We start from the raw sequence: 23,156 nt of genomic DNA, 5'->3' as shown, positions 1-23,156 counted from the left end.
TTGAGACATGCACAAGTGCTGAAAAGCTGAGGTATGGAGATGTGCAAATTGGGCAACTGGGTACACTGCTTTTTTCAACCCAAAGGGAGACAAGCTCTCAATTACTCTTAACTCCAGTTTCCTGGGAGACACTAGGGACCCAAACTTCTACTGGAAGAAGCTGGACTGTTTGCCATTGGGTCGGAAAGTGAGGGTGACTTTTTTGCAGAGGTGCGCCCAGCAATCATTTTTTACTGAGCTGGGGTGCAGGGCGCAGGGAATTGGAAACGCAGAGAAGGCTGACTGGCAGCCATCGCTATTTGCCACGCCCTAGCCTAGGGACTCCCTGAGACCCCGCCCCACACAATCTACAAGCCTACCCAGCCTATACAGGGGTTTTTGCATATAAATGGCCTGCCTTATAGAAGAATAATCTAACAAACTAAAGCTCTGGTCAGACAACTTCAAAACCTCCAAACCCCAAGCAAAGAGGACAAAACTGTAGTTCTCCCTGTAGCTCTTGCTGGGTGGCCTCAGAAAGTAGCTGACCTGCATCCCATTCGAGATCCAGAAGCTAGTGTACCTAGTGGTCAATGTAAGACGACACCAGATTTCAACTACTCACATCCATAAGTAACACATTCAAGAGGCAGACTCAGTAATCACCAAAACCCCACTGAAACAAGTCCTACATCATAAGGGTGTCTCCAGCACAGCAGTTCTTCCATTATAGACACAGCAGGTCCTCACAGCCAATTGGCCTAGAGGTCAATTCCTCCCAGTGATACCAACAACAATCAAGACTTAACTACAACAAAGCTGTATACACAGTCCATAAAGAGGTGCACCAAGAGTGTCCACCTCAGGTAACTGGGAGGCCGACCCACTGGGCCGTATAGGAAACCTAGCACACAAAGCCACCCTACCAACTCAGGGAAGCAGTGAAAATTTGGAGACCAAGAAACAGATCACAAACGAAAGAAATGGAGGAGAACAAATGACTGGATATAGAGTTCAAAACCATGGTTATAAAGTTTTTCAAGAATTTCCTAGAAAAGGCAGATAAATTAAGCAGACCTTCAAGGATATGAAAAAGGACCAACTAGAAATTAAACATACACTGTCTGAAAAAAAAATATTATACAGAGATCCAATAGCAGACTAGAGAAATGCAAGAATCAAGTCAAAGATTTGAAATACAAAGAGGCAAAAAACACTCAACCAAAAAAGCAAAAAGAAAAAAGAATCCAAAAAGTTGAAGATAGTGTAAGAAACCTCTGGGACAACTTCAAGTGTACCAATATCAGAATAATAGGGGTGCCAGAAGAAGAGAGAGAGCAAAATACTGAAAACCTATTTGAAGAAATAATGTCTGAAAACTTCCCCTACCTGGTGAAAGAAATAGACTTACAAATCCAGGAAGGACACAGAACCCCAAACAAAAGGAATCCAAAGAGGACCACACCAAGACACATCATAATTAAAATTCCAAGAGCAAAAGACAAAGAGAGAATATTAAAAGCAGCAAGAAAGAAACAGGTAGTTACCTATAAAGGAACACCCATAGGATTGTCAGCTGATTTCTCAACAGAAACCATGCAGGCCAGATGGAAATGGCAAGAAATATTCAAGGTGATGAATAGCAAGAACATACAGCCAAAAATAATCTACCCAGCAAAGCTATCACTCAGAATCGAAGGCCAGATAAAGAGCTTCACAGATACTAAAAAGCTAAAGGAGTTCATCACTGACAAACCAGTATTATATGAAATGCTAAAAGGTATTCTTTAAGAAGAAGAAGAAGAAGAAAAGGTAAAGATAAAAATTATGAACAACAAATACATATCTATCAACAAGTGAATCTAAAAATCAAGTGAATTAAAAATCTGATGAACAGAATAAACTGGTGAATATAATAGAATAAGGGCATAGAATGAGAGTGGATTGATAATTCTCAGGGAGAAAGGGGTGTGGGGATACAGGAAGAGACTAGACAAAAATTGTACACCTATGGATGAGGACAGTGGAAGGGGAGGTAAGGGCAGAGGATAGGATGGGCACCGGGTGGAGGGGAGTTATAGGTGGAAAAAGGAGAAACAATTGGAATAATCTGAACAATAAAATTAGATTTATTAAATTAAAAAAGAAGCTAAAATATAAGAGAATAATTATGAACAAGTGTATGTTAATTGAAATGCCAATGAAATGAATACTTTTCTGGAAAACTATAAACAACGCTGACTTAAACACAAGAACAAATTTGAATGGACCAGTAACTGAAGTACAGAGAATGCTATCATTACTCTCAATTTCCATTCCTTTTCTCACCTCCAAACAACATAGATGTTTTATAGATGAATAATTTTTAAAATTAAAGAAACATTTAGTTCTTTGCTATGTAAACTGTTTCTGAATATAGAAAATAGTGGCACACTACCCAAGTCAAAAAATAGTGGCTAACCATCTAACTACAAAATAGAAGGCACCAGGAAAAGAGGAAGACCAAATATGACATGGACTGACTCCATAAAAGAAGCCACAGAAATGAGTCTACAGGTGTTCAACAGAGCTGTTGAGGTCAAAACAGTGTGGCCATCAGTCATCATCAGGTCACCAGGAGTCAGAGCTGACTCAACTGCATGTAACACACATCCAATTCATTCTATAAAGTTATCAGAGGCTCAATACACAAATTCGTGCTCAGGTGGGATTGGGACTGGGCCATTTGGGAGGAAGAGATGGTGAGAGGTTGGCCTGCTCACCCCCCCTGATGAAGACCTGATCAGTGCTCGACCAACAGGGGGAAGGGGCAGGGGGCGATTGACTGGTGGACCCCACCCATGAATGAGGTGGGGATGATAATTGGAGGCAAGAAGCCTTGAGGAGAGGCCATGTGTGGTTGGCTGGCTGGTCCTGCCTCTGATGGGACCAATCTGGGGTGGGGCCATGGGGGGAGGGGCTGCAGGAGATTGGCTGGCTGTCTCTGCTTTCTATTGGAGTGGGAGGGCAATCAGGCACAGGGCTGACCAGGGGGAGGGGCTGAAGGCTGATCAGGGGGGTGGAAGCCCATCGGGGGTGTGGCCAGCTGGGACAAGGGACAGCAAGAGGTTGGTCAGCCGGTCCCATCCCCTATTAGGTTGAGGAGGTCCGATTAGGGGTGGGCCAGACAGGGGGAGGGTCTGCAGGCCTATCATGTTGGGGCAGGCTGATTTGAGTGAGGCTAGCTAGGTGGAAGAAAGGGGGCATTTGGTCAGCCTGCCCCAGTCTTGATTATGGTTTGAGAGTCTGATCTGGGGCAGGCTGGCAGAGGGGAGGGACTGCAAGATTGGCTGGCTGGCCCTACCCCCTGATCGAGCTGGTTTGCTGGCCACACTGGGCATCTTAGTGACTGCTCGTTATGGTCAATATATATATATATATATATATATATATATATATATATATATATATAAATATAATCTGAATACCAAAACCTGAAAAAATAGAATGCACACAGAACCATACCCAGAAAACTGTCAAACCACTTTCACTTATAAAAAAAAAAAAAGTTCTTTATTTTATAAATAAAATCCAAATGCATATTTAAAGAATAATTAATACTAAGGAAATAGAGTTTATGAATCTACATTTAGGGAAGTTATAATTAGGAAAGTTGTCAAAACAATGTAACAGATTAAATTAGAAATATATAACATGACATTTCAATACATACTTAAAGCATTTGCTAAATTCTAACACAAATTTCTTTTCTGTCTTAAATTTAAAAAATTTATTGGGGTGACATTGGTTAATTATATAGGTTTCAAGTGTACAATTCTAAAATACATCATCTGTGTATTGTATTGCATGTTTACCTCTCAAAGTCAAGTCTCCTTCTGTCATCACTTATCCCCCTTTTATCTTCTTCTACTTTCTCCACCCCCTTTCTCTCTGGTAATCTATGTCTGTGAGTTTTTGGGGTTTGGTTTTTTTTGTTTAATTCTTTCAATTTTCTCACTTAACCCCATATCTTGTCTCTCCTCTGACACCTGTCAGTGTGTTCTCTGTATCTATGAGTCTGTTAACACCAATTTCTTATTTAAAAACAAAACAAACTTCTTTAAAAACAGGAATGTAAGGATGCTTCTTTAATGATAAGAATGCCTACCTGGAACCCATAGCAAATATTATAAATAACAAAATTATAGAGATTTTTCCAATAAAATCAGGAGTGAAACACAAATATGTGTGGAATATCTCTGGAAGTTTGCTCAATTCATTGAGACCCAGAACAAAACATAAGCATTGGAAAAGAAGAGATAAAATAATATCTTCTTTTACACTTAGAACAATAAAGGAAAGAATGCAAAGCTGTTAGAGTTACTCAGAGCTCATTTGTTGAATATAAGGTAAATATATCTAAATTGATAGATTTATATAAAAATAATATTAAAATGAATAAAATGAAATGAAAAAACAAAATTTATTTTTTCAGAGCAAAAACCAAAAATAAACAAACAAAATAACACCACTTCAAAACCTGCAAATAACTTCAGTGAGCAATGTTCTATATAAATAAATAAAATCACACAACTTTTAAAAGTTTAAAATAAAACTTGATTAAGTATAGATGTATGCCAAGATTTTGACTGAAAAATGAAATATAGTTGATACATCAGTTCTTCTTAAATTAATTTAAATACATTTTCATTGATTTCAGAGAGGAAGGGAGAGGGAAAGAGATATAGAAACACCAATGATGAGACTCATTGATTGGCTGCCTCCTGCACACTCCCTACTGGCGATGAACCCAAGCATGTGCCCTTGACCAGAAACGAACTTGAGACCCTTCAGTCTGCAGGCCAGTGCTCTACCCACTGAGCAAAACTGGCCAGAGCTCCTTAAATTAATTTAGAAATGTAATGCAATTCCAGTCTATATGACAATGTAAGTTTTTCTTACAAACTTATTCTAAGGTTAGTTTTTAAGTTATAAACACTAGAATAATAAATCACAAATTTAAACCTACTGATAAAACATGACATTACAAATATATTAGTAGAGAACAGGTTTTTCATAAGAAACTATTATAGAATTAAGGTTGTCACAAATTTATGTATAAAATAAGAATGTTGAGATATCTTGAAAAAAGCTTCAATTTAGAGACCTCAAAAGATACATTAAAATTTGGTCAGGATAGGTTCAAAAGCTATATTTAAAAATACTGACTAGATAAACTAGGGGGAAAAGATGACTACTGAGCAAATGGTGGAAGCATTCAAAAGGAACATGTTGGTAATCTTGAATACGGAGGCTGGCAGGATGGAGGGGAGGGAGGGGAAGTGAGTGAGTGAGGTTATCAAAGGAGAGTGTGTATGTGAGTGAGTAAGGGACAGTTAAATCCCTGGAGGAGCAGCAGGGACTGGCAGACCAGGCTCTCTTGGACAAGCGGAGACTACCACCACTGTGGGACTCCAGTACAGAACCCAAGCCATCTTGAAGGATAGAATGGCCTTTTTTTAGGAACTCATCAGCACCATCAAACAGATAGGCCTTGGAACTGCCCCGTGACCCAGCAGCCACTCCAGCCAAAACCTGATTGGATTTTGTGACTACAGTCAGCCCTTAATTTGTGTATGTTGCAAAGAAAGAACTAAATGGATACCTTACAAATAGATGCAGGAGATTAAAGTTAGGTAACATTTAGGCCTATATATTCTCAAATGGCTAACTAAAGAACATAAAAAATAGAAGGTGTTAATAGATTCTTTAAAGGCCAGATGACTAAAAATAACAAAGTTAAAGAGTAGCTAGAGCATACATTTTTAAAATGTTTCTCTCTCTCTCTCTCTCTCTCTCTCTCTCTCTCTCTCTCTCTCTCTCTCTCTTCCTTTTTACTATATTTTTTATTATGGTAAAATATATGTAACATAAAATTTGCCATTTTGACCATTTTTAAGTATATAACTCAGTGATATTAATTACATTATTTAACCATCACTGCTATTTCCAGTAGTTTACATCACCCCAAACACAAATTCTGTACCCATTAAGCAATAAATTCCCATTCTCCATCCCCTTAGTAAACTTGGTAAACTCAAATCTACTTTTGCTTCTATGCATATGTTAGATATTTCATATAAGTGGAATCATATAATATTTGTCTTTTTATGCCTGGCTTCTTTCACTTGGCATAATGTTTTCAAGGTTCATCTATGTTGTAGATTTTGGCAGAATTTCATTTCTTTCTATCGCTAAAGAACATTCCATTGTTTTATATATACATCACATTTTGTTTTTCTACTCATCTGTTGATGGACCCTTGGGTTGTTTCCACTTTTTGGCTATTGTGAATAATGGTGCAATGAATCCTGGCATGTAAGTATCAGTTTGACTCCCGGTTTCTTAATTCTTTTGGGTACATACCTAGGAGTGCAATTGCTGTGTTATATGGTAAGTCTATGTTTAACTTTTTGAGGAACTACCAAAGTGTTTTCCACAGTGGCTGCACCATTTTACATTCTTATCAGCAATGGACAAAAGTTTCAATTTTTCCACATCCTTCCCAATGCTAGTTATTTTCCAATTTTTTAAAAATTATAGCCATATTTTAGGTGTGAAATGGCATCTCATTGTGACTTGTTTTACACCCCTCCCCCATCCTATCTCCCCTCCCCGTAGCTAATTATGTTGAGCATCTTTTCATGTATTTAATGACTGTTTGCATATCTTCTTTAGATAAATGTTTATTTTCAAGTCCTTTGCCCATTTGAAAATTAGATTGATTGTCTTTTTGTTGTTGCATTATAGAAGTTATTTATATACTGCATATTTAATTCTTATCAGATATATGATGCAAATAATTTCTCCCATTTTCTGGGTTGTCCTTTCACTCTCTTAATAGTATCCTTTTAACTTTTCTTCCAATTATGAAATAAATACACGCTTGATTAAAAATATTGGCAAGTACTAAAGAATTCCTGAAAGTATAAGAATCAAAAAAAAAAAAAGACACTCATAGTTCCAACTGAAAGTTAACTATGTTTTATATTTATGCATATTTTTGTCACTTAAATTTTTTTATGAGTTTATTTCAGGCAAACTAAGAACATATGACAGGGAGCAAGATCTCAAATGCTCCTCTCCATCACTTTTTGTTACTGTTGTTAATCCTCACATGAAGGTATTTTTCCATTGACTTTAGAGAGAGTGGAAGATAGAGGAAAAGATGGAGAGAAACATGAACCAGGCCCCAGTCTGGGCCTGGGAGGAGCTTGTAATCCAGTAACGTGCCTTTGACCAGAATTGAACTGAATCCCTTTGGTTCGCAGTCCGATTCTCTATACACTGAACCAAACCAGCCAGGGCCCCGCCATCACTTTTGATATTACATTTACTTTATGTATTTAAATGAATATGTATCTATAGTTTTATATATTTTTTAACTTACCATATAATAACCATGTTATTAAGTCACTAAAAAATCTGTAAAATACTTTTAATGGCTACATATATCTACTATATGTATATACTGTAAATCATTTAAACATTCCCTATGTTGAAAACATTCCCAATGTTTTTCTATTAATAATAATGCTGAAATTAATATCTTCTCACATAATGGAATTGTAGAAGTAGAATAATAGAATAAAGGGCTTGAAGCAGTCCCTTGCTTAAAGCAGTTTTTGCTAAAATCCAAAGATCCCTGGGGTGGTTATTGTGCCTTAGGCATCTGCACATACATTAACTACTGCCACCTTGTGATCCTCTCTTGTTACATAATTTTGGTGGAAGCTCAGGGTGTTTTATTAAAAACAAAGGAATGGGTGGGAGAGGAAGAGAGAAAATAAGCAAAGGCAAGTTTGAAGTTAAGGAGTGTCCTGCACAGAGCTCAGGAGCACTGGGAAGGACCTTAGCAGGTGGGGAAGAAAGGGAGACAGGAAAGTGTGAAGACATGGACAGACAAACTTGACATGGCATCATTTTATCTCAGGCCCTGGTTTTATCTGTAAATGCTTATTGCCAGTTGTACAGATCTTTTGACCAGGTGGGTAAGGCAGTTTGACTAATGACATGGATAATGTGGCTGTGAATTCATGCACGTCATCTAAAATCTTAGTGACCGATTCTTCCTATGTAGCTGAGTATTCCCAGACCTGTAAATACTGAACACCAATGGCTAGTAACTTTATAATTCGATTTTTGCCTACTTACACCATTGGGAAGGGTCTTGCAGTCTAGAGTTAAGACTTTAAAATTCTCCTTGGAACAATTAGTTTGCTGAATTAAGTAACTAACTTCATAATTCCATCCAGACACCACCTGAAACAATGTTGAATTGAACAGTTAAAGGGCAGTTTAAACATTATTCACTGTGTTATGAGGAAGTTAGAATACTACCTAGTATATTTCAAGTACTCAAAAATATAAACTCTTATTGGTAGACAAAAGTCATGACTGAATAAATATTGAGCACTTTATGACTCTCACACTCCTCAACACACACACACACACACACACACACACACACACACACACTCCTACGCATCTGAAAGTAAAAAAAGCAGTATATAGGTGGAGTTACTGTATTTTCTTAAGAAAAATCTAGCAACATTTCCTCTGCCAAGCAACAGAAAAATAATGTCCTTTTGAATTTGTGAAATATTAATAATACTCATCTAAATGGTTAAAACACTTTGGAGCTAGAATGGCCTTTACTGATAAGTTCTAAGGTTCCCATACAGTCAGACAGTAAGTTTTGTGCTGCTTTATCTTGGGCTAGTCCCACCCCAATAGCTGTTATGAACATAATTGAGTAGAATATGTGTCTTGCATGAAGGGAAGTTGACTGGTCTATTAAAAGTATGGAATGTTACCGACTAAAATAAATCCCTTATAATTAGACACTGAAATACAAGGGACCCAATGAAAAGGCCAGAATTCCAAGTATTTCATTTATTTTAATGATATGAAAACTATAATTTAGAGAGTTCTCAAAAAGCTGTGCCAACTATTTGGATATTATTTAATATTTTGGAGCCATATTTGACTCATGATAGCTAAGTGATAATGCAATTTTTCTCAAAACCTTAATGGTAGAGTGATCTTTTCATCTCACCATCTTTAAGAAAAACATGTATCTGACTACCCATTCATTAAAACCCACCTCAGAGCCAGGGTTCTGATTAGCCACACTTTTCCCCTTTATATATTGCAGTTTCCGAATCACTTTGACTTAAGAGAAAGTTCTTTACCTCCTATGCCAGTCAGATGAGGACAGAAAGAGCTCCTTCACCACCAGTCATGGAATCATAGGTTTTCTAATGACCAATGGTTTATTTTAGGCAATGAAACCCTAAACATAAAGATCCAACAAATTTTAACAATACTGTGAGAAATGAAAACTAATGCACAAACCTGTTTCTGTGCCTTTTTTACTTCTTTCAGAGCAAAGAGGTGGGAATGATCAGTGTGGTTGTTAAAATGTTGAATGGCATGTCTCAGAACAGGGTCCAAGTCAGGGCTGGCAGTGGATATGGGGTGTACACAGCCAAGGCATTCATACTTGGAGGTCACCACAGGGCCCTCGGCTTGACAGAGAAAGAGTAGGGAAAAGGGCAGTGTTAATGAGCAAAACCCACATTCAGATACATTGTCCTAAATAAGTAAGTTAATTTTGAAGATCCTGGTAAGTGAACTTTCTAGTAAATTCTAGTATGTATTAGAAAAAGAGAACAAAAGTCTGCTTTTTTGTCAGAAGAAAAAAAAAACAAACCCTACCATTGAGTTAGGAACATCTTACGTACATTCTATTGTGCATAATTATTTTAAAAAACACTGTAAATTATAGAAATAATATATAATTTATCCTCTTATAAAGAAGTATAACAATACAGATGTAGTATTATTTATTTTTCAGTGTAAAGTCCTTGAAGCCTCATTCAGGATGTTTTGTATCAATTCATTTTAACAAACATGCATATATTTTGCCCCTGCTGGAATATGTCAGGTGCGGAGCTAGCCTGTGTGGTTACATTAACTTGTTAGTTATGGTCACTGTGATGTGCTGGTAAGCACAGGAGACCTGTTTGGAAAGATGGAAGGAGGACATTATGATGAAAGGGAAGTGTGTGGAAGGCCACCTGCCTTGTTTGCTAGAATTTTGAAATAGGGGAGACATAGGGGAGTGTTGAAGGCAGTACCCCTAATTATGCTTTGACCTTTCCAAACAAGTCCGATCACATACAAACCCCAGGTTTCTGGAAGCTAATTCCAGCATGACAGCAGAGCTGAATCATCTGGAATGGCTGAGGGCATTTCCCCAATCCTGAAAAGGTTGCATAAATGATTGTTTGCTGACAGACAGCTGAGGGCATTTCAATCTACATGTTATTGCCTCCTCCTGGCCAAACACCTGAATAGCTGAAGGCAAATTCTTCCAATCTGGCAATGGATTCCATACACTAAACCCTGGCCTTTGACATGCATATCTAATTTGCCTTAGGACAATTTGTGTTAATAAAAAGCAAGGGGTCCAGAGAGACAAGAGAACTTGGAGAACTTGGTTTCTTTAGCCAAGCTCCTCTGACCCCTTAAATGCCTTCCAAAATAATGTTTCATCTCTGGACTCTTGATTAATTTACACACAGTGCCTTCTTCAGATTACTGAAGCCCTTCTAGATGCTGGATTAAGAACCCTGGCATCAGGTGTTTATTGGAATCCTTATGCTTAATTCCTGGATGCTCTTGCCTAGAGGACAATGTAAACACATGTGTCCTCCCAAGATTACTCACTCTATTCATTGTATCTAAAGATAAAAACTGCAATAAAAGGCTAACCAGGCAGACAATCCAGGCTGCTATGGCCCCAAGAGCCAGGAGCCCCTTAGCCCAGTCTTTTACAGTCAAACTGTGTTTGAATAATCAGTTCAGTCCTCATTCCAGGGCTGCTGGTCAGCCCTGGAAGTGGTGAAGGTGTTGGGCAAAGTTGAGTAGGAGGGACGGAACTACAGATGAATATTTCAAAATAATTCAGCAGGAGCTTGGAAAGGCAGGAGCCCAGAGTGAGCTCTAGAAAGACTTTCCTGAGGAGAAGACGCTTGAGCTAACAAGGGTGTAAAGCAGTCAAGGCCAACTGGGCAACATAAAGTGTGAGCCTGAGAAGAAGGAGCAAAGGGAGGAATGGCTTTCAAGAAAGCAGGATGAGTCAGAGCAACATGTGGGATGTGGCGTATACTTTTTACCGTGACTTAAAGGGGAGGCAGGGACTGGTGATTGAGGTCTGGGCAATTGGTAGAGAGAGTTCCCTGTTGTGGAGTCCAGGCTTCTCTCCAGGGGTTATGAACTATATTCCAAGGTTCATGGGCTCGTTGGTGAACCTGATGAGAACCATGGCACTCTCTCCAGGAAAATGCTGGTATTCACAACATTCTCTAATTTCAGGGTGTGCAGAGACCCACTGAAGTGAATGAAGAGTGGTCGGCAGTAAAGATGGGGTGCCACTGATGGGGTTTTAATAAAATAATGTACAATATTAAAACAGGAGTGAGCTTGTATTAAGTTACCAAGTAATGTTTATAACAGATAAGCCTTAACTCACTGGTCAGTAGAGGCAGCTCTGACTAGGGAAAGAGAAGCTATGGAGCAGTCTTTTGAGGGTGAAAGGAGTAGGGAAATATGCAAATTCAGTTATTCCAGGCAAAGGGATGATTTTTCATTCTGCTCCAACATTTCTGGGGATATTTTTTAAATTTTTTAAAAACAATTAAAAAAATTTTTGCCAAAAAAGTTTCAAATAAGGGATTGTCGACCTAGTAGTAATTGTGGATCTAGAACATGTGGCAACGAGCTTTTTCTCTCCTAGTACATAAGTGCTGTGTTCTGGATGAAGTGAAAATTTGCTTATGAGCTAAAGTTCTTAAACTGAATAATGAAAAGCTACTCCACAATTTTTTTAAAAAAAATTTTTTTTGGACTGTTTTTCTTTAAATGCCACTTCTTGCAAGAGCTGAAACTTAAGAAATGTAGTTTTCTTTATGGATGACTAAGGTCAATATAGACAATTGTTCTTTCACTGACATTCATGAGCATGGCTGAAGATGCTGTTCTGGAGTCTCCTATGCTAAAGCCCTATCTTGCAAAAAGCCAAATGGGTTGGCTTTTGTGATTGACATTCCCTAGATGTGCCCATTCTTCTGCACCCAGCCACTGTGCCACCAGAGGGAAGGAGCTAATAGTGGTTATATCTCTGCATAAATTGCTCCATTCTTATGAGGTCTACTATACTATCCTGCTATTTGCTAGCTGTGGGATATTGGGCAAGATATTTAACTGTGATGGGTCTCGGTTTCCTCATTTGTAAAATTAGAATATTAACCCTTGCCTCATAGACTTGTTGTGAGGATTAAATAAACCAACATATGTAAAATGATTAGCACTGTGGCTAGCAATAAGTGCTCAATAAATACCAGCTATGATTACTTTTATTCTGATGATGAATACATTCTTATGCTTGTAACTTCAAGCCTGCCATCTAGTTTCAGTCTACAATAACCCTCTGCAATGAGAATTACTATGATCCTCTTTTAAGGGAAACAAAAAAGTGAAGTGCTTTTGAAGGATTGCAGGCCAGATCTGACCTCAAATCCTGTGCTTTTCTGGCTCTAGGACACCCTCACAATTGAGGTATATGGCATGTTTTCTAGTCCTTTCCCAGAGCCTTTGCACACCCCTAATTGAGCGCTGCTGTCCAGGGAGAGTCCAGGGGATGATTGGCAGGAGCCTGGCCTCACCTCAGGACTCTGTCACCACAGACCCCAACCCCCACAAAGTCTGCAAATGGCCTTGTGCAGCCACACACTACCCTTTGGGAAGGGGATTTACCCAGGTTATGTTCCTGGCTCCACAGGAAAATGGTTCATTTCCCCCAGGGCAGAGCCACCCTATATATCAGCTACCTGGAGTAATGTGACAGGTCTGGGAAGCAACGGAGAATTTCATATTTGGTCTCTTCCCTATGGTCGCCGTGCATTCTCCTGTGGCCTAGAAAGAAAGAAAAAGGAGACAATTTATGTTAATCTTTCAGATGGAAGTGCACTTAGTGCTGTAGGCTTTTCTCTTATTTAAAACTTAAGATTCTTTTCTAACGGAGATTTGAGACACAAAAATGAATGTTTTTGTAGCCTAATCATTATTATTTACAAGTTATTGATATTCATGAGATGTTGGGAGGAGAGGCAGTGTAGATAGTGAGATTTAAAATAATGTTATGTTTGGAGCACAGGAGATATTTCTTTTTCACCAAGGTGAACACAATTCCCTAAAACTAGCCTGGCAGACTCTCCTCGTACAGTTCATCTTTAGGGTTCAACTGCACAGAGGTTGTGGAGTTTTTGATACCATGGTAATACCTAGTTATTCACTGAAAAGGAGCAAAGGGAAGGCCAAATAGACACAGGCCCAGTAAAGTCTGAGTGATGTAGGGAAGGTACTTGTCTGTCAGTCACACCTGGGAACATAGCTGGTGTGGCAACTGTAAGCACGGGAAGATTTCAGATATTAAACTCCTAAACAAAGTTCTCTCTCTTGCCTCTCTTGCTCATTAGGGCTCCTGGCTCTCTTGTTGCAGGGGACACACTCCTCTGCATGCTCCCACATGGCCCACAGCCATATATCACTCCCCCAAAAACACAATGGATTAATTGACAGGAACTAGATTGATGCTGTGCTGAAACATTATATTATATAAAAACTGCTTTTTGAAATTTAACCCTGATATTTGGGTTCTGTAAATTCTTGCTTGCTAAGACTGCTCCCACTTCAGAGAGGCCATTAAACTTTCCCCAGACAAGGTTATCAGTGCTGGCTCCAGAGCAGGTTTCTGGTTAAGGTATCAAGGCCAGCACATACGGGCTCTTTAAGAACTTGAAAAAGGGGCCGGAAATACCTTATATTTGGGAGACAAAGAAGGTCAAAACATGTAAATTGGAGAAATTCCTGCATGTTGGGGCCCAGAATTTGAGACACATTTTCATCTGGACCCATGAGTAATAAATGTAACTCCATCTCTCTAAGTATTGATTTGTTCTTCTTTGTGTAACAGTGCCTGACCCAGTTCCCCCATGGAATGGAAACTTGGCACATTGGTTTGGCTGTTGGCTCTCTGAATCCCCAGCTGCACCTCTTTTAGGACTGGTTTAAGGGAAATGGCACTTTAAAAATGCAGATGTGTAATTCCACACAAATAAAGATCTTTCATCTTCCTGTGTGAGTCATAGAAAATTCTTTTTCTCAAGGTATCATGAGGACCGGACTGCCATCATCCAGTGGAAAAAGGAATCCCCCACTTCCCACCAGTGGACACTCCATTTCCACTAATAACATTTTCACACATTAAAGAGGTGAGTCCATGGACTCTGGAAAGAGTGGCTTGCTTTCTCGCAGATACTGGCTGTTAGCTCCCACAGGTAAGGGCAAATAACCAGCTATGGTGTAGCAAGCAGATGTTAGGCGTTTGGATAAGAGACCTTGTTAATAAAACAAGATCTTTTCATATGTATGTCCTTTCATCTTTCAATTTAGGTCAACTTTACCACCCTCTTACAAGGGAGCCAATGGGTTAAAAGTGGTCAGGTAATTAAAGGCATAGTAGAATTCCAACTCAGGTCTGCACAAACAAAGCACCCAGTTGGTCATAAGAGTCCCCTCTTCATGGGAGGGCTTTCTTCACATCTCATGGCTGGCATCTCATGCCCTCTCTGTCTATGCAAGAACATAGACATCAACCATTTGACTTTTGTACACATTTGAGGGTTTATGTGTACCCCTCACAAACAGGTTCAATAGTACTCATCACCCCCCAGCTCTAATAGAATAATTTGGAAATCTTGATTGAGAAAACTGGAAGCTCTGGACCATCATACTTACAGCTTGCCCAAGTTCTTTGTAGTCACACTCCTGCCAGGTTTTGTTACTTTTAACAGGACAGTCACCCTCCTTGATGTCATACTTGATAGAATAAAATATGTTCTGTTCTTCCTGGAAAAAAATAAAGCAATCAAAGATACATAGGGCTTATTCAATTAACAACAGCAGACCATTGGAGAGGGATCTGGTCCAGTTATGAATATTTGATATTGATTTAATTAAACAAGAGCAAAACATTTACTAAAAATGCTAAAAGTTATAAATACTTGAAAGAATATTCACATTTTATTTATAAACATGTATTTTCCAGTAACAAAGTAGTATATGTAGTATTAGCCTATTTTTGTAGAAAACAACTTAAAGGGACATTTATAATTTTAAAAGCCTAAAAAATTATACAGCAAAGCTGTTAACATGTTGTGTCTCAGTGGTGGATGTAAGGTTATCTTTTACTCTCTTCTTTAAACGAACATTCCTAAATTGTCTGAGTATTTTTTTAAACCAAATATATATTACTTTTACAATTAGAAAACAAACTAACAAATGAGAGTACTTTCTTTTTCTTTTTCTTTTTTTAAATATATTTTATCGATTTTTTTTACAGAGAGTAAGAGAAAAGGATAGAGAGTTAGAAACATCAATGAAAGAGAATTATAGATCAGCTGCCTCTTGCACACCCCCTACTGGGGATGTGCCCGCAACCAAGGTACATGCCCTTGACCGGAATTGAACCTGGGACCTTTCAGTCAGCAGGCTGAAAGCTCTATCCACTGAGCCAAACCGGTTTCAGCAAGAGTACTTTCTTTTTCATATATATATATATACACACATACAGGTATCTCTGGGTGGTGAGATTTTTGTTATGGGTAATTTTAGTAATTTTATTTTTTTGTCTAACATGTCCTAAAATAACAAATAAAACTTTAAAGCACAAAGGTTCTGAATTAGATAAGCTTTTAGATGCAAAATCCTGGCATGTTGGAGCAGCATGAGACCTGAGAGGTGATGTTGCCTAGTCCCTCACTTTGCAAGTGAAAGGAGGCCCAAGGAGAGAGGGCAGAGCTTAGGCAGCCTCCCACATTGGAAAGGCAAAGCTAACCCAGACCCAGGTCTCCAGTGTAGGGGCAAAGTTCTCTCAGCATCTGGGAGATGATGGAGTCAAACAGGACAGTTCTGAGGTTTGTTTCAGGTCTCAGATTTTGATAAAGCGGTAGGTGATAGTAATTCTGTGGATATTTTAGGGGGAAAAAAATACCCCATGGACCTAGCCATTGGTCGCAGGCAACAGGGAGATAGGGGCATACAGGGAGAAGGGGTTTGGGATGGGAATGGGGAGATTAGGATAAATATGTGATGCCTCAATAAAAATTTTAAAAAATACCCAACAGCACATTTGCCACAGATGTCAATCAGTCAGTCAATGACAACAACAGCAACAAAACATTGCCGAGGGCACCAGGACTCACATGACTACACTAGCTTGTAGAACAGAATGGCTTAATGAAAAATAAAATAAATAAAATAAAATAAAATAAAATGCCTTATGGCCTTTTTTCTTTAATCTCATAATGTAAAATGGATGAATTTTTTTCTCCCACTGAAGTAAACTATCACAGAGACATAGTGAAATTCATTTAAACAAACTATTAAAAGCTTGTATTTTTTTTTTAACTTTGCTATTTTCTTCCTTTAAAAATAATTTGTTTTCTTTTGCATGACACAAGACTTCTAGTTTTTAAACAGGGTACTTCAAAAATGAAAATATCCCCCCTGTGTCCCATCTTTATTTTCATCAATCCAAGAAATCCTTCTGGAATATCAACATGTGATTAAATAGGTATCCAACCATTGAATCTAAAAGTTAATACATATTCTGTTATGGCAGAATAGCCAAGAATTTTCCCCAAAGAAAGATTTTAATTTTCTAAATATGAAAGGGTCTAAGAGGATCCTAGGAGAACAAACAAAAATCTTTTATGCCAAGTTTTTTAGGCTAAAGTTGGATAGCACACTGGCAGCTGAAGAAAGCTGAAACTATAAATAGATCCAAATGAAGTATTTCTACATTTCTTTAGAAAACTGAACCAAAATTCCTGTTTTAAAAATGACCCTGTGGAATGGCTTTGCTTCCATACTTATCTAATATTGTAACAGTAAAACAGACACAAGAACGTTGATGACAGCTCAACAATGCTGGATACAGGACATTTATATGTGCACTTTTGTTTAAAAGTCCCACATGTTTATTGACTAAGGTTAGACTGCAAGTCATATGATCCTATTGGATGCTTTTTCTACAATGTCCAAGATCATTATATGGATACATCCAAAGACTGGGCCCCAACTTTCAGGAAAAAGACCACAAAGAAGAAAATCAGGGTAGTTATTTAGTTCCCCTAGTTAATTGTTTGAACTGGAACAACAAAAGGTGGAAAACACAGACTTCAATGGATTAAAGAAGTTGGAAACAGTTGGTGGAAAGAGGTATGGTATATAAGTAAGGTCATTGGGCTTGGGATGTCAAGGACAGTGCAAAAAAGAGCATCCATGGGACCACATATTTATAATGTCCTGTAGTGTCACTCCCTCAACGATGTTAGGACGTCTGCTATCAATGATAAGTAGATCAGTTATGCAATAAGGCAATGTGTCAAATATGCATTCGTCCCGTGGAATGAAACACCACAGAGATACATAATACCATACACATTCTTGGGTTGTGTCTGATTGGCTTGTTTTCAAAGCTACCCAGACAAACTCTTCTTGGAGATGTCCTTGAAGAGAAGAGTAGTATGCTGAGCCCAGTTTGCTTAATCTTTCCTATTTTAAGAGATGATGTTGACTTTAAAGAGAAATAAAGCTAAAGGCTGTTTGAATTTTATTTTCCCCCCTTTCAGTTGCATAGTTCTGAATGTTTTCACATAAACAACAAAAAAATCACAACTAAACCCTCCCTCTCACCCCCCCCCCGCCCCCCGCCCCCCGCCCCAATCTAATAGTATTGAGGCATCCAGTTGTATTTCTTGGAATCACACATTCTGTCAGGATTTATCTTCTACCTGAGTGTATCTATAAGGAATATTCAAAATCAACTAGAACATTGCTGTTACCCTTGGTGCATTCAGCCATCAGGACTTCATGGTATATATTTTATCTAATATAGTAGAACTATAGTAATTTCTTTTCTGACTCCTCTTGACATACCCACTGCCCTCATTTACCCTAGTTTTATTGAGGTATAATAAATCACATATATTTAAGATATACAAAAAATGATTTGCTATATGTATACACTGTGAAATGATTACCACAAATAAGATAATTAACACATTGTCACCTCACATAATTACCTGTTTTGTGTGTGTGGTAAGAACTCTTAAAGTCTAACCCTTTAGCATATTTCAAACATACATTACAGTGGTATTAATTCTATTCACCATGATGTACATTAGACCCCCAGGACCTACTCATCTTATTTCTTTAAAATATATTTTTATTTATTTCAAAGAGGAAGGGAAAAGGAGAGAGACACAGAAACATTAATGATGAGAGAGAATCACTGATTGGCTGCTTCCTGCACACACACCTCCCCCACCCCCACCGGGGATCAAGCCTGCAACCTGGACTTGTGCCCTGACCGGGAATTGAACCAACATCTCCTGGTTCATAGGTTGATGCTCAACCATTGAGCTAAGCAACCAGGCTCATTTCATAATTGAAAGTTTGAATCCTTGAAAAACATCTCCCCATTCCTCCCATCCTACAGTCCCTGACAACAACCATTGTACTTTCTGCTTCTGTTAAGTTTTACATTTTTAGATTCCATTTATATATGAAATTATACAGTATGAGTTAGACATACCTCCTTAAACACCTCCTCCCATTTGAGGTCTGGAGGTCTTTATATTTCCGTTTAAAGCCGGTCATCCAGCAAATCCTCTTACTGAGGCCTGACTGAGTTCCTAGATTTTCCCACTCTACATAGTCCCTTTCAAAGGACTCTATCTACCTTTCTTTAATTTCAGCTTAGGATACCTGTCCTCTGATCACCCAAGAGGCCAACCTTGGAGGTTTGAGGACTAGTCATACTCTCCACAAGTCCCAGCCCAGAGAGTGGGGTTGGTCTTTTCTAAGAGCTGTAAGCCTCTACTTTTAATTATCAGGGTGTTGTTGTTGTTGTTGTTTTTTTGTGGTGTGTGTGTGTGTGTGTGTGTGTGTGTGTGTGTGTGTCCTGGATTCAAGAGATAGCACCAATCCCAAATGACCTCAAGGTTAAACACAACTCACTCACCGTCTTGGTGACTTCGGTTACGCGGTACAATACAAACTGGTTGCCAGTTTTACTTCGACCATTGTATTTCTTCAGAGCTGCATCCACAGCCTTAAATACATCCTCATCATTGCAGTCAATTTCTTGTGGTTGATCCTCTTGGGCTAAACTTGTTAGCAGCGTGGAACAAAGGAAAAGGATGGCAATTAACTTCATGACTTATCAGTCTCCCTCTGGGAGTTTCACCAAGAATTGGAGGCTAGCTTGGAGGCTGATTTTAACTCTCTTTGGCTTCTTCTCTCTTCTGTCTCTCCTCTCTGCTTAACTTCCTACAGCCCTCCACTATTTGCCCTGTTACAAAAGGGCAAATGGCTCTGCTGGATTATCCAAGCAGATCTCAGGCCGGTACATTACAACATTGGGTCATTGACCTGCTTGTTTGCATTTGGAAGGCATGTGTGAGCACATTTCCGGGAAAGTGTACAACTTTGCATAGCAAATCAGAGTACAATCCAATAAAGGAGCAGGAAAAAAAATCAACCATCTGTTATTCCGTTTCCCAAATGACTTTCCCAAAGCTATTTATGAAGGTCACTACATGTGACAACAATGCAACCATGAGCAGACACCTTTCAATAAAATTCCCTTGCCCTCATGGAAAGCCCATGCACAGGGACATAGTGAGTGCAAGGAGTCTTACACCAAGACACTGGCATGTCTGAAAATAAAAAACAGGCACCATATCTGTTCTCTGTCCAAGCCAACCTCTCTCCACTCAACTGGATCTGCTGTAGAAAGGAAAATGTTCTCCAGGGTGAAGAAACATAAGGAGAGATAGTTTGAGTGAAGCCTGCTTACCCTGTCCTTCCTTCTTGTTTCTGGTTTGGTGGACTTTTAGGGGTCTTTCATTCACCAAGCCTAAGTGACCTTTCAGATCAAGTAGACTATTCAGGGAGAGGAGGTCTGAAGGTAGGTTAAAGATATGGGCTAGTAGATGTTTGCCCTCAAATGTTACTCTCTTCCCCCAAAAATGATGTTTGATGCTTTTGTTGTTGGTGATCGGATACCCAGCTTGGCAAGCCAATCTCCCTGAGAGCCCTTGGAAAAGAGGGACCTATGGGGGCTGAATGATTGCCTTGTAGCAGAGTGGCACGAATATGAGCTTGACAGTAAGCCCAACCTTGATTCCCATCCAGCTCTGCTACTTAACTGCTATGTGCAAATCAGGGTCATATAGCCTTTCTGAGCTTCCATTTCCTCATCTAGAAAATTGAAATATGATATGTTATGAGGTTTTCTGAGGGTAATGAAATAATATATGTGCAGAGCCTAATATTAGGGCTGTTTGGTTAAGAATCCCTGACTTATTGAAGCAATTTCAGGTGTGTGATGATGGCAGAAGGTAGATTCTAGTGTGTGTGTGGCAGGGCCAGGGTGTGGTAGGAGATGTAGGAAATGAAACTAAGGATGAAAAAGACTTGGGTAAGTTCTTAGACTTGAAAGAGAGACCCACAAATATGGAGAAGCTCGGGGTGGGAGAGGGAGGAGATGACTGATGTGCAGGGTCCAGGAGGAGTTGGAAAGGAGCACAGGGCTGATCAGGGTTGGTGTTTCAAGTGAAGATTCAGAAACAGGACTTGCCAGTGTATACAGGCAGCATAATAAACAGGAAAGCATGTGACTTTGGAGGAGACTGATCTGGGTTCTAATCCCAGGCCCAATTTTCTGACAATAACAAACACTTTTTAGCTATTGTGTAATAAAACAAATATAGAAAAGGAGCAATCAATGGTATTTTGTCTAAATCTCTAGTACAATGTAAGCTACCTGGAGTAGGGATGATTTCTTACCCCATTATTCAGCTGCAGCAACTGTGTTTGCATATTATAAATGCATTCAATGGACATGAATTGGGGACATTCAATCCCTTGTTTTCTAGGTACTATTTTCAATAGTTCAGGCAATATTTGTGAAAGTATTTTATAAATTAGAAAACACTACTGAAATGCTCTTGTGAGTTATTGAGGTATGCATTTAAAAAATTTTTTTTTTGTCTTGGATTTCACCTTTCTTTACTCTCTATCTAAGCAGCCAACCCTGTGTTCATGCTTCTGGAGGAATGTGATTTTGCAGAGCAGACATTTGGCTGGAGCCTTCCTGGTTGTTTACAGCAGGTGACCATTCTAACTGGCTGTTGTACCAACTCTGTTGGTCAGAGCTGGTGTCATTTTGGTTATTAAATATTTCTGATATCATTGTGAGGTTTCAGGAAATAACATCTAGCTCTACTCTAGTTAGAAAAGGGAAATGGGATGCCTCCATCATAATTTTTTACAAAAGGAAAATAGGTCCCAAAAGAGGTTTAATGACTTTCTTAGGATCTTATAGTCAATAAGTTGTAGTACTGGGATTAGAACCAGGATGGGCCTTCTTCAAAGTCACATGATTTTTCATTTTCTTATGCTGCCTGAACCCATTGCCAGATTCTAATTTTATTAAGAAACTAGAGGCCTGGTGCATGAAATTCATGCATGGGGGTTTGGGGTGTGGGTAGGTTGTCCCTCAGCCCACCCTGCACCCTCTCCAATCTGGGAACCCTCAAGGGATGTCAGACTGTCCAGGATCCTACCAGGATCAAGCTAAAACAGGCAGTGGGACATCTCTCACAATCCAGGACTGCTGACTCCCAACTGCTTGCCTGCCTGCCTTTCTGATTGCCTGAACTGCTTCTCCCTGCCAGCATGATTGATGCCTAACTGCTCCCCTGCCAGCCTGTTTGCCCCTAACTACACTCCCCTGAAGGCCTGGTCACCCCTAACTGCCTCCCCTTGCAGGCCTGGTCCCTTCCAACTGCCCTCCCCACCTGGCCTGATCACCCACAAATGCCCTCCCTTGCAGACCTGGTCCCTCCCAACTTCCCTCTCATGCTGGCCATCTTGTATCCAAGATGATGGGGGCAGTCATCTTTGACCACATAGGGGCAGCCATCTTGTGTGTTGGAATGATGGTCAATTTGCATATTATTTTTTTATTAGATAGGATAAAGGCCTGGTACATGAGTGGGGGCCAGCTGGATTGTTCTGAAGGGTATCCTGCATCAAGGTGGTGGTTCCCTTGGAGTGTGGGGCAGCCTGGGTGAGGAGCCTGTAGTGGTTTGCATGCCGGCCACACACCCCCAGTGACCCAAGCAGAGGCTCTGGTATCTGGGATTTATTTATCTTCTATAATTGCAACTTTGTAGCCTTAAGTGGAACCAAGGCAGGCTAGAGTGGGCAGGATGCTTGGCTTCCTCCATTGCCAGGGAAACCCAAGCCTTCAGCTCTCTCCGTGGCTGCAGCCATATTGGTTGAGTTAATTTGCATACTCACTTCTGATTGGCTGGTGGGCATGGCTTGTGGGTATAGCAGAGGTATGGTCAATTTGCATGTTACTCTTTTATGATAAGACTAGAGCTTGGTGCATGAAATTCATGCATGGGGGTGTGTCCCTCGGCCCAGCCTGTTCCATCTCCAATCTGGGACCCCTACAGGGATGTCTGACTGCCTAAACGGGCAGTCAGACATCCCTCTCACAATACAGGACTGCTGGCTCCCAACTTCTTGCCTGCCTGCCTTCCTGATTGCCCCTAATCACTTCTGCCTGCCAGCCTGATCACCCCCTAAACCACTCCCTTGCCAGAATGATTGATGCCTAACTGCTCCCCTGCCAGCTGATTGCTCCTAACTGCTCTCTTGGTCACCCCTAACTGCCCTCCCTTGCAGGCCTGGTCACCCCTAACTGCCATCCCCTGAAAGCCTGGTCCCCCCAACTGTCCTCCCCTGCAGGCCTGGTCTCCCCCATTTACCCTCCCCTACAGGCCAGTTACCCCCAACTTCCCTCCTCTGCTGGCCTGGTCACCCTTAACTGCCCTCCCCTGCAAGCCATTTTGTGACAGCCATCTTGTGTCCACATGGGGGCAGCCATCTCACCACATGGGGGCAGCCATCTTGTGTGTTGGAGTGAT

At 39.8% G+C, this 23,156-nt stretch overlaps 1 protein-coding gene across 2 annotated transcripts in view; it reads right to left on the bottom strand.

The window, feature by feature from the left end:
* The window catches only part of LOC311616471 (kininogen-1-like), a 34,168-nt gene extending 14,554 nt beyond the window's left edge, over positions 1 to 19,614 (bottom strand). The window contains exons 1-5 of one of the 2 annotated variants that reach the window (XM_084871817.1): positions 19,175 to 19,614; positions 14,884 to 14,994; positions 12,915 to 12,999; positions 9,376 to 9,548; positions 8,173 to 8,280 (exon numbers count right to left, since the gene is read on the bottom strand). In XM_084871817.1, coding sequence (XP_084727943.1) covers positions 8,173 to 8,280; positions 9,376 to 9,548; positions 12,915 to 12,999; positions 14,884 to 14,994; positions 19,175 to 19,369 — 672 coding nt within the window. In that variant the 5' untranslated portion in view covers positions 19,370 to 19,614. The remainder of the gene's footprint in view (positions 1 to 8,172; positions 8,281 to 9,375; positions 9,549 to 12,914; positions 13,000 to 14,883; positions 14,995 to 19,174) is intronic. The other variant, XM_084871816.1, reaches the window with a different exon arrangement.
* Between the last annotated feature and the right edge of the window lie 3,542 nt (positions 19,615 to 23,156).

Source organism: Pipistrellus hanaki, assembly GCF_964339955.1.
Source record: "Pipistrellus hanaki genome assembly, chromosome: 2".
Taxonomy (NCBI): domain Eukaryota; kingdom Metazoa; phylum Chordata; class Mammalia; order Chiroptera; family Vespertilionidae; genus Pipistrellus; species Pipistrellus hanaki.
Note: the sequence above shows the minus strand (reverse complement) of the source record. Positions and strands in the feature narration are given on the sequence as shown.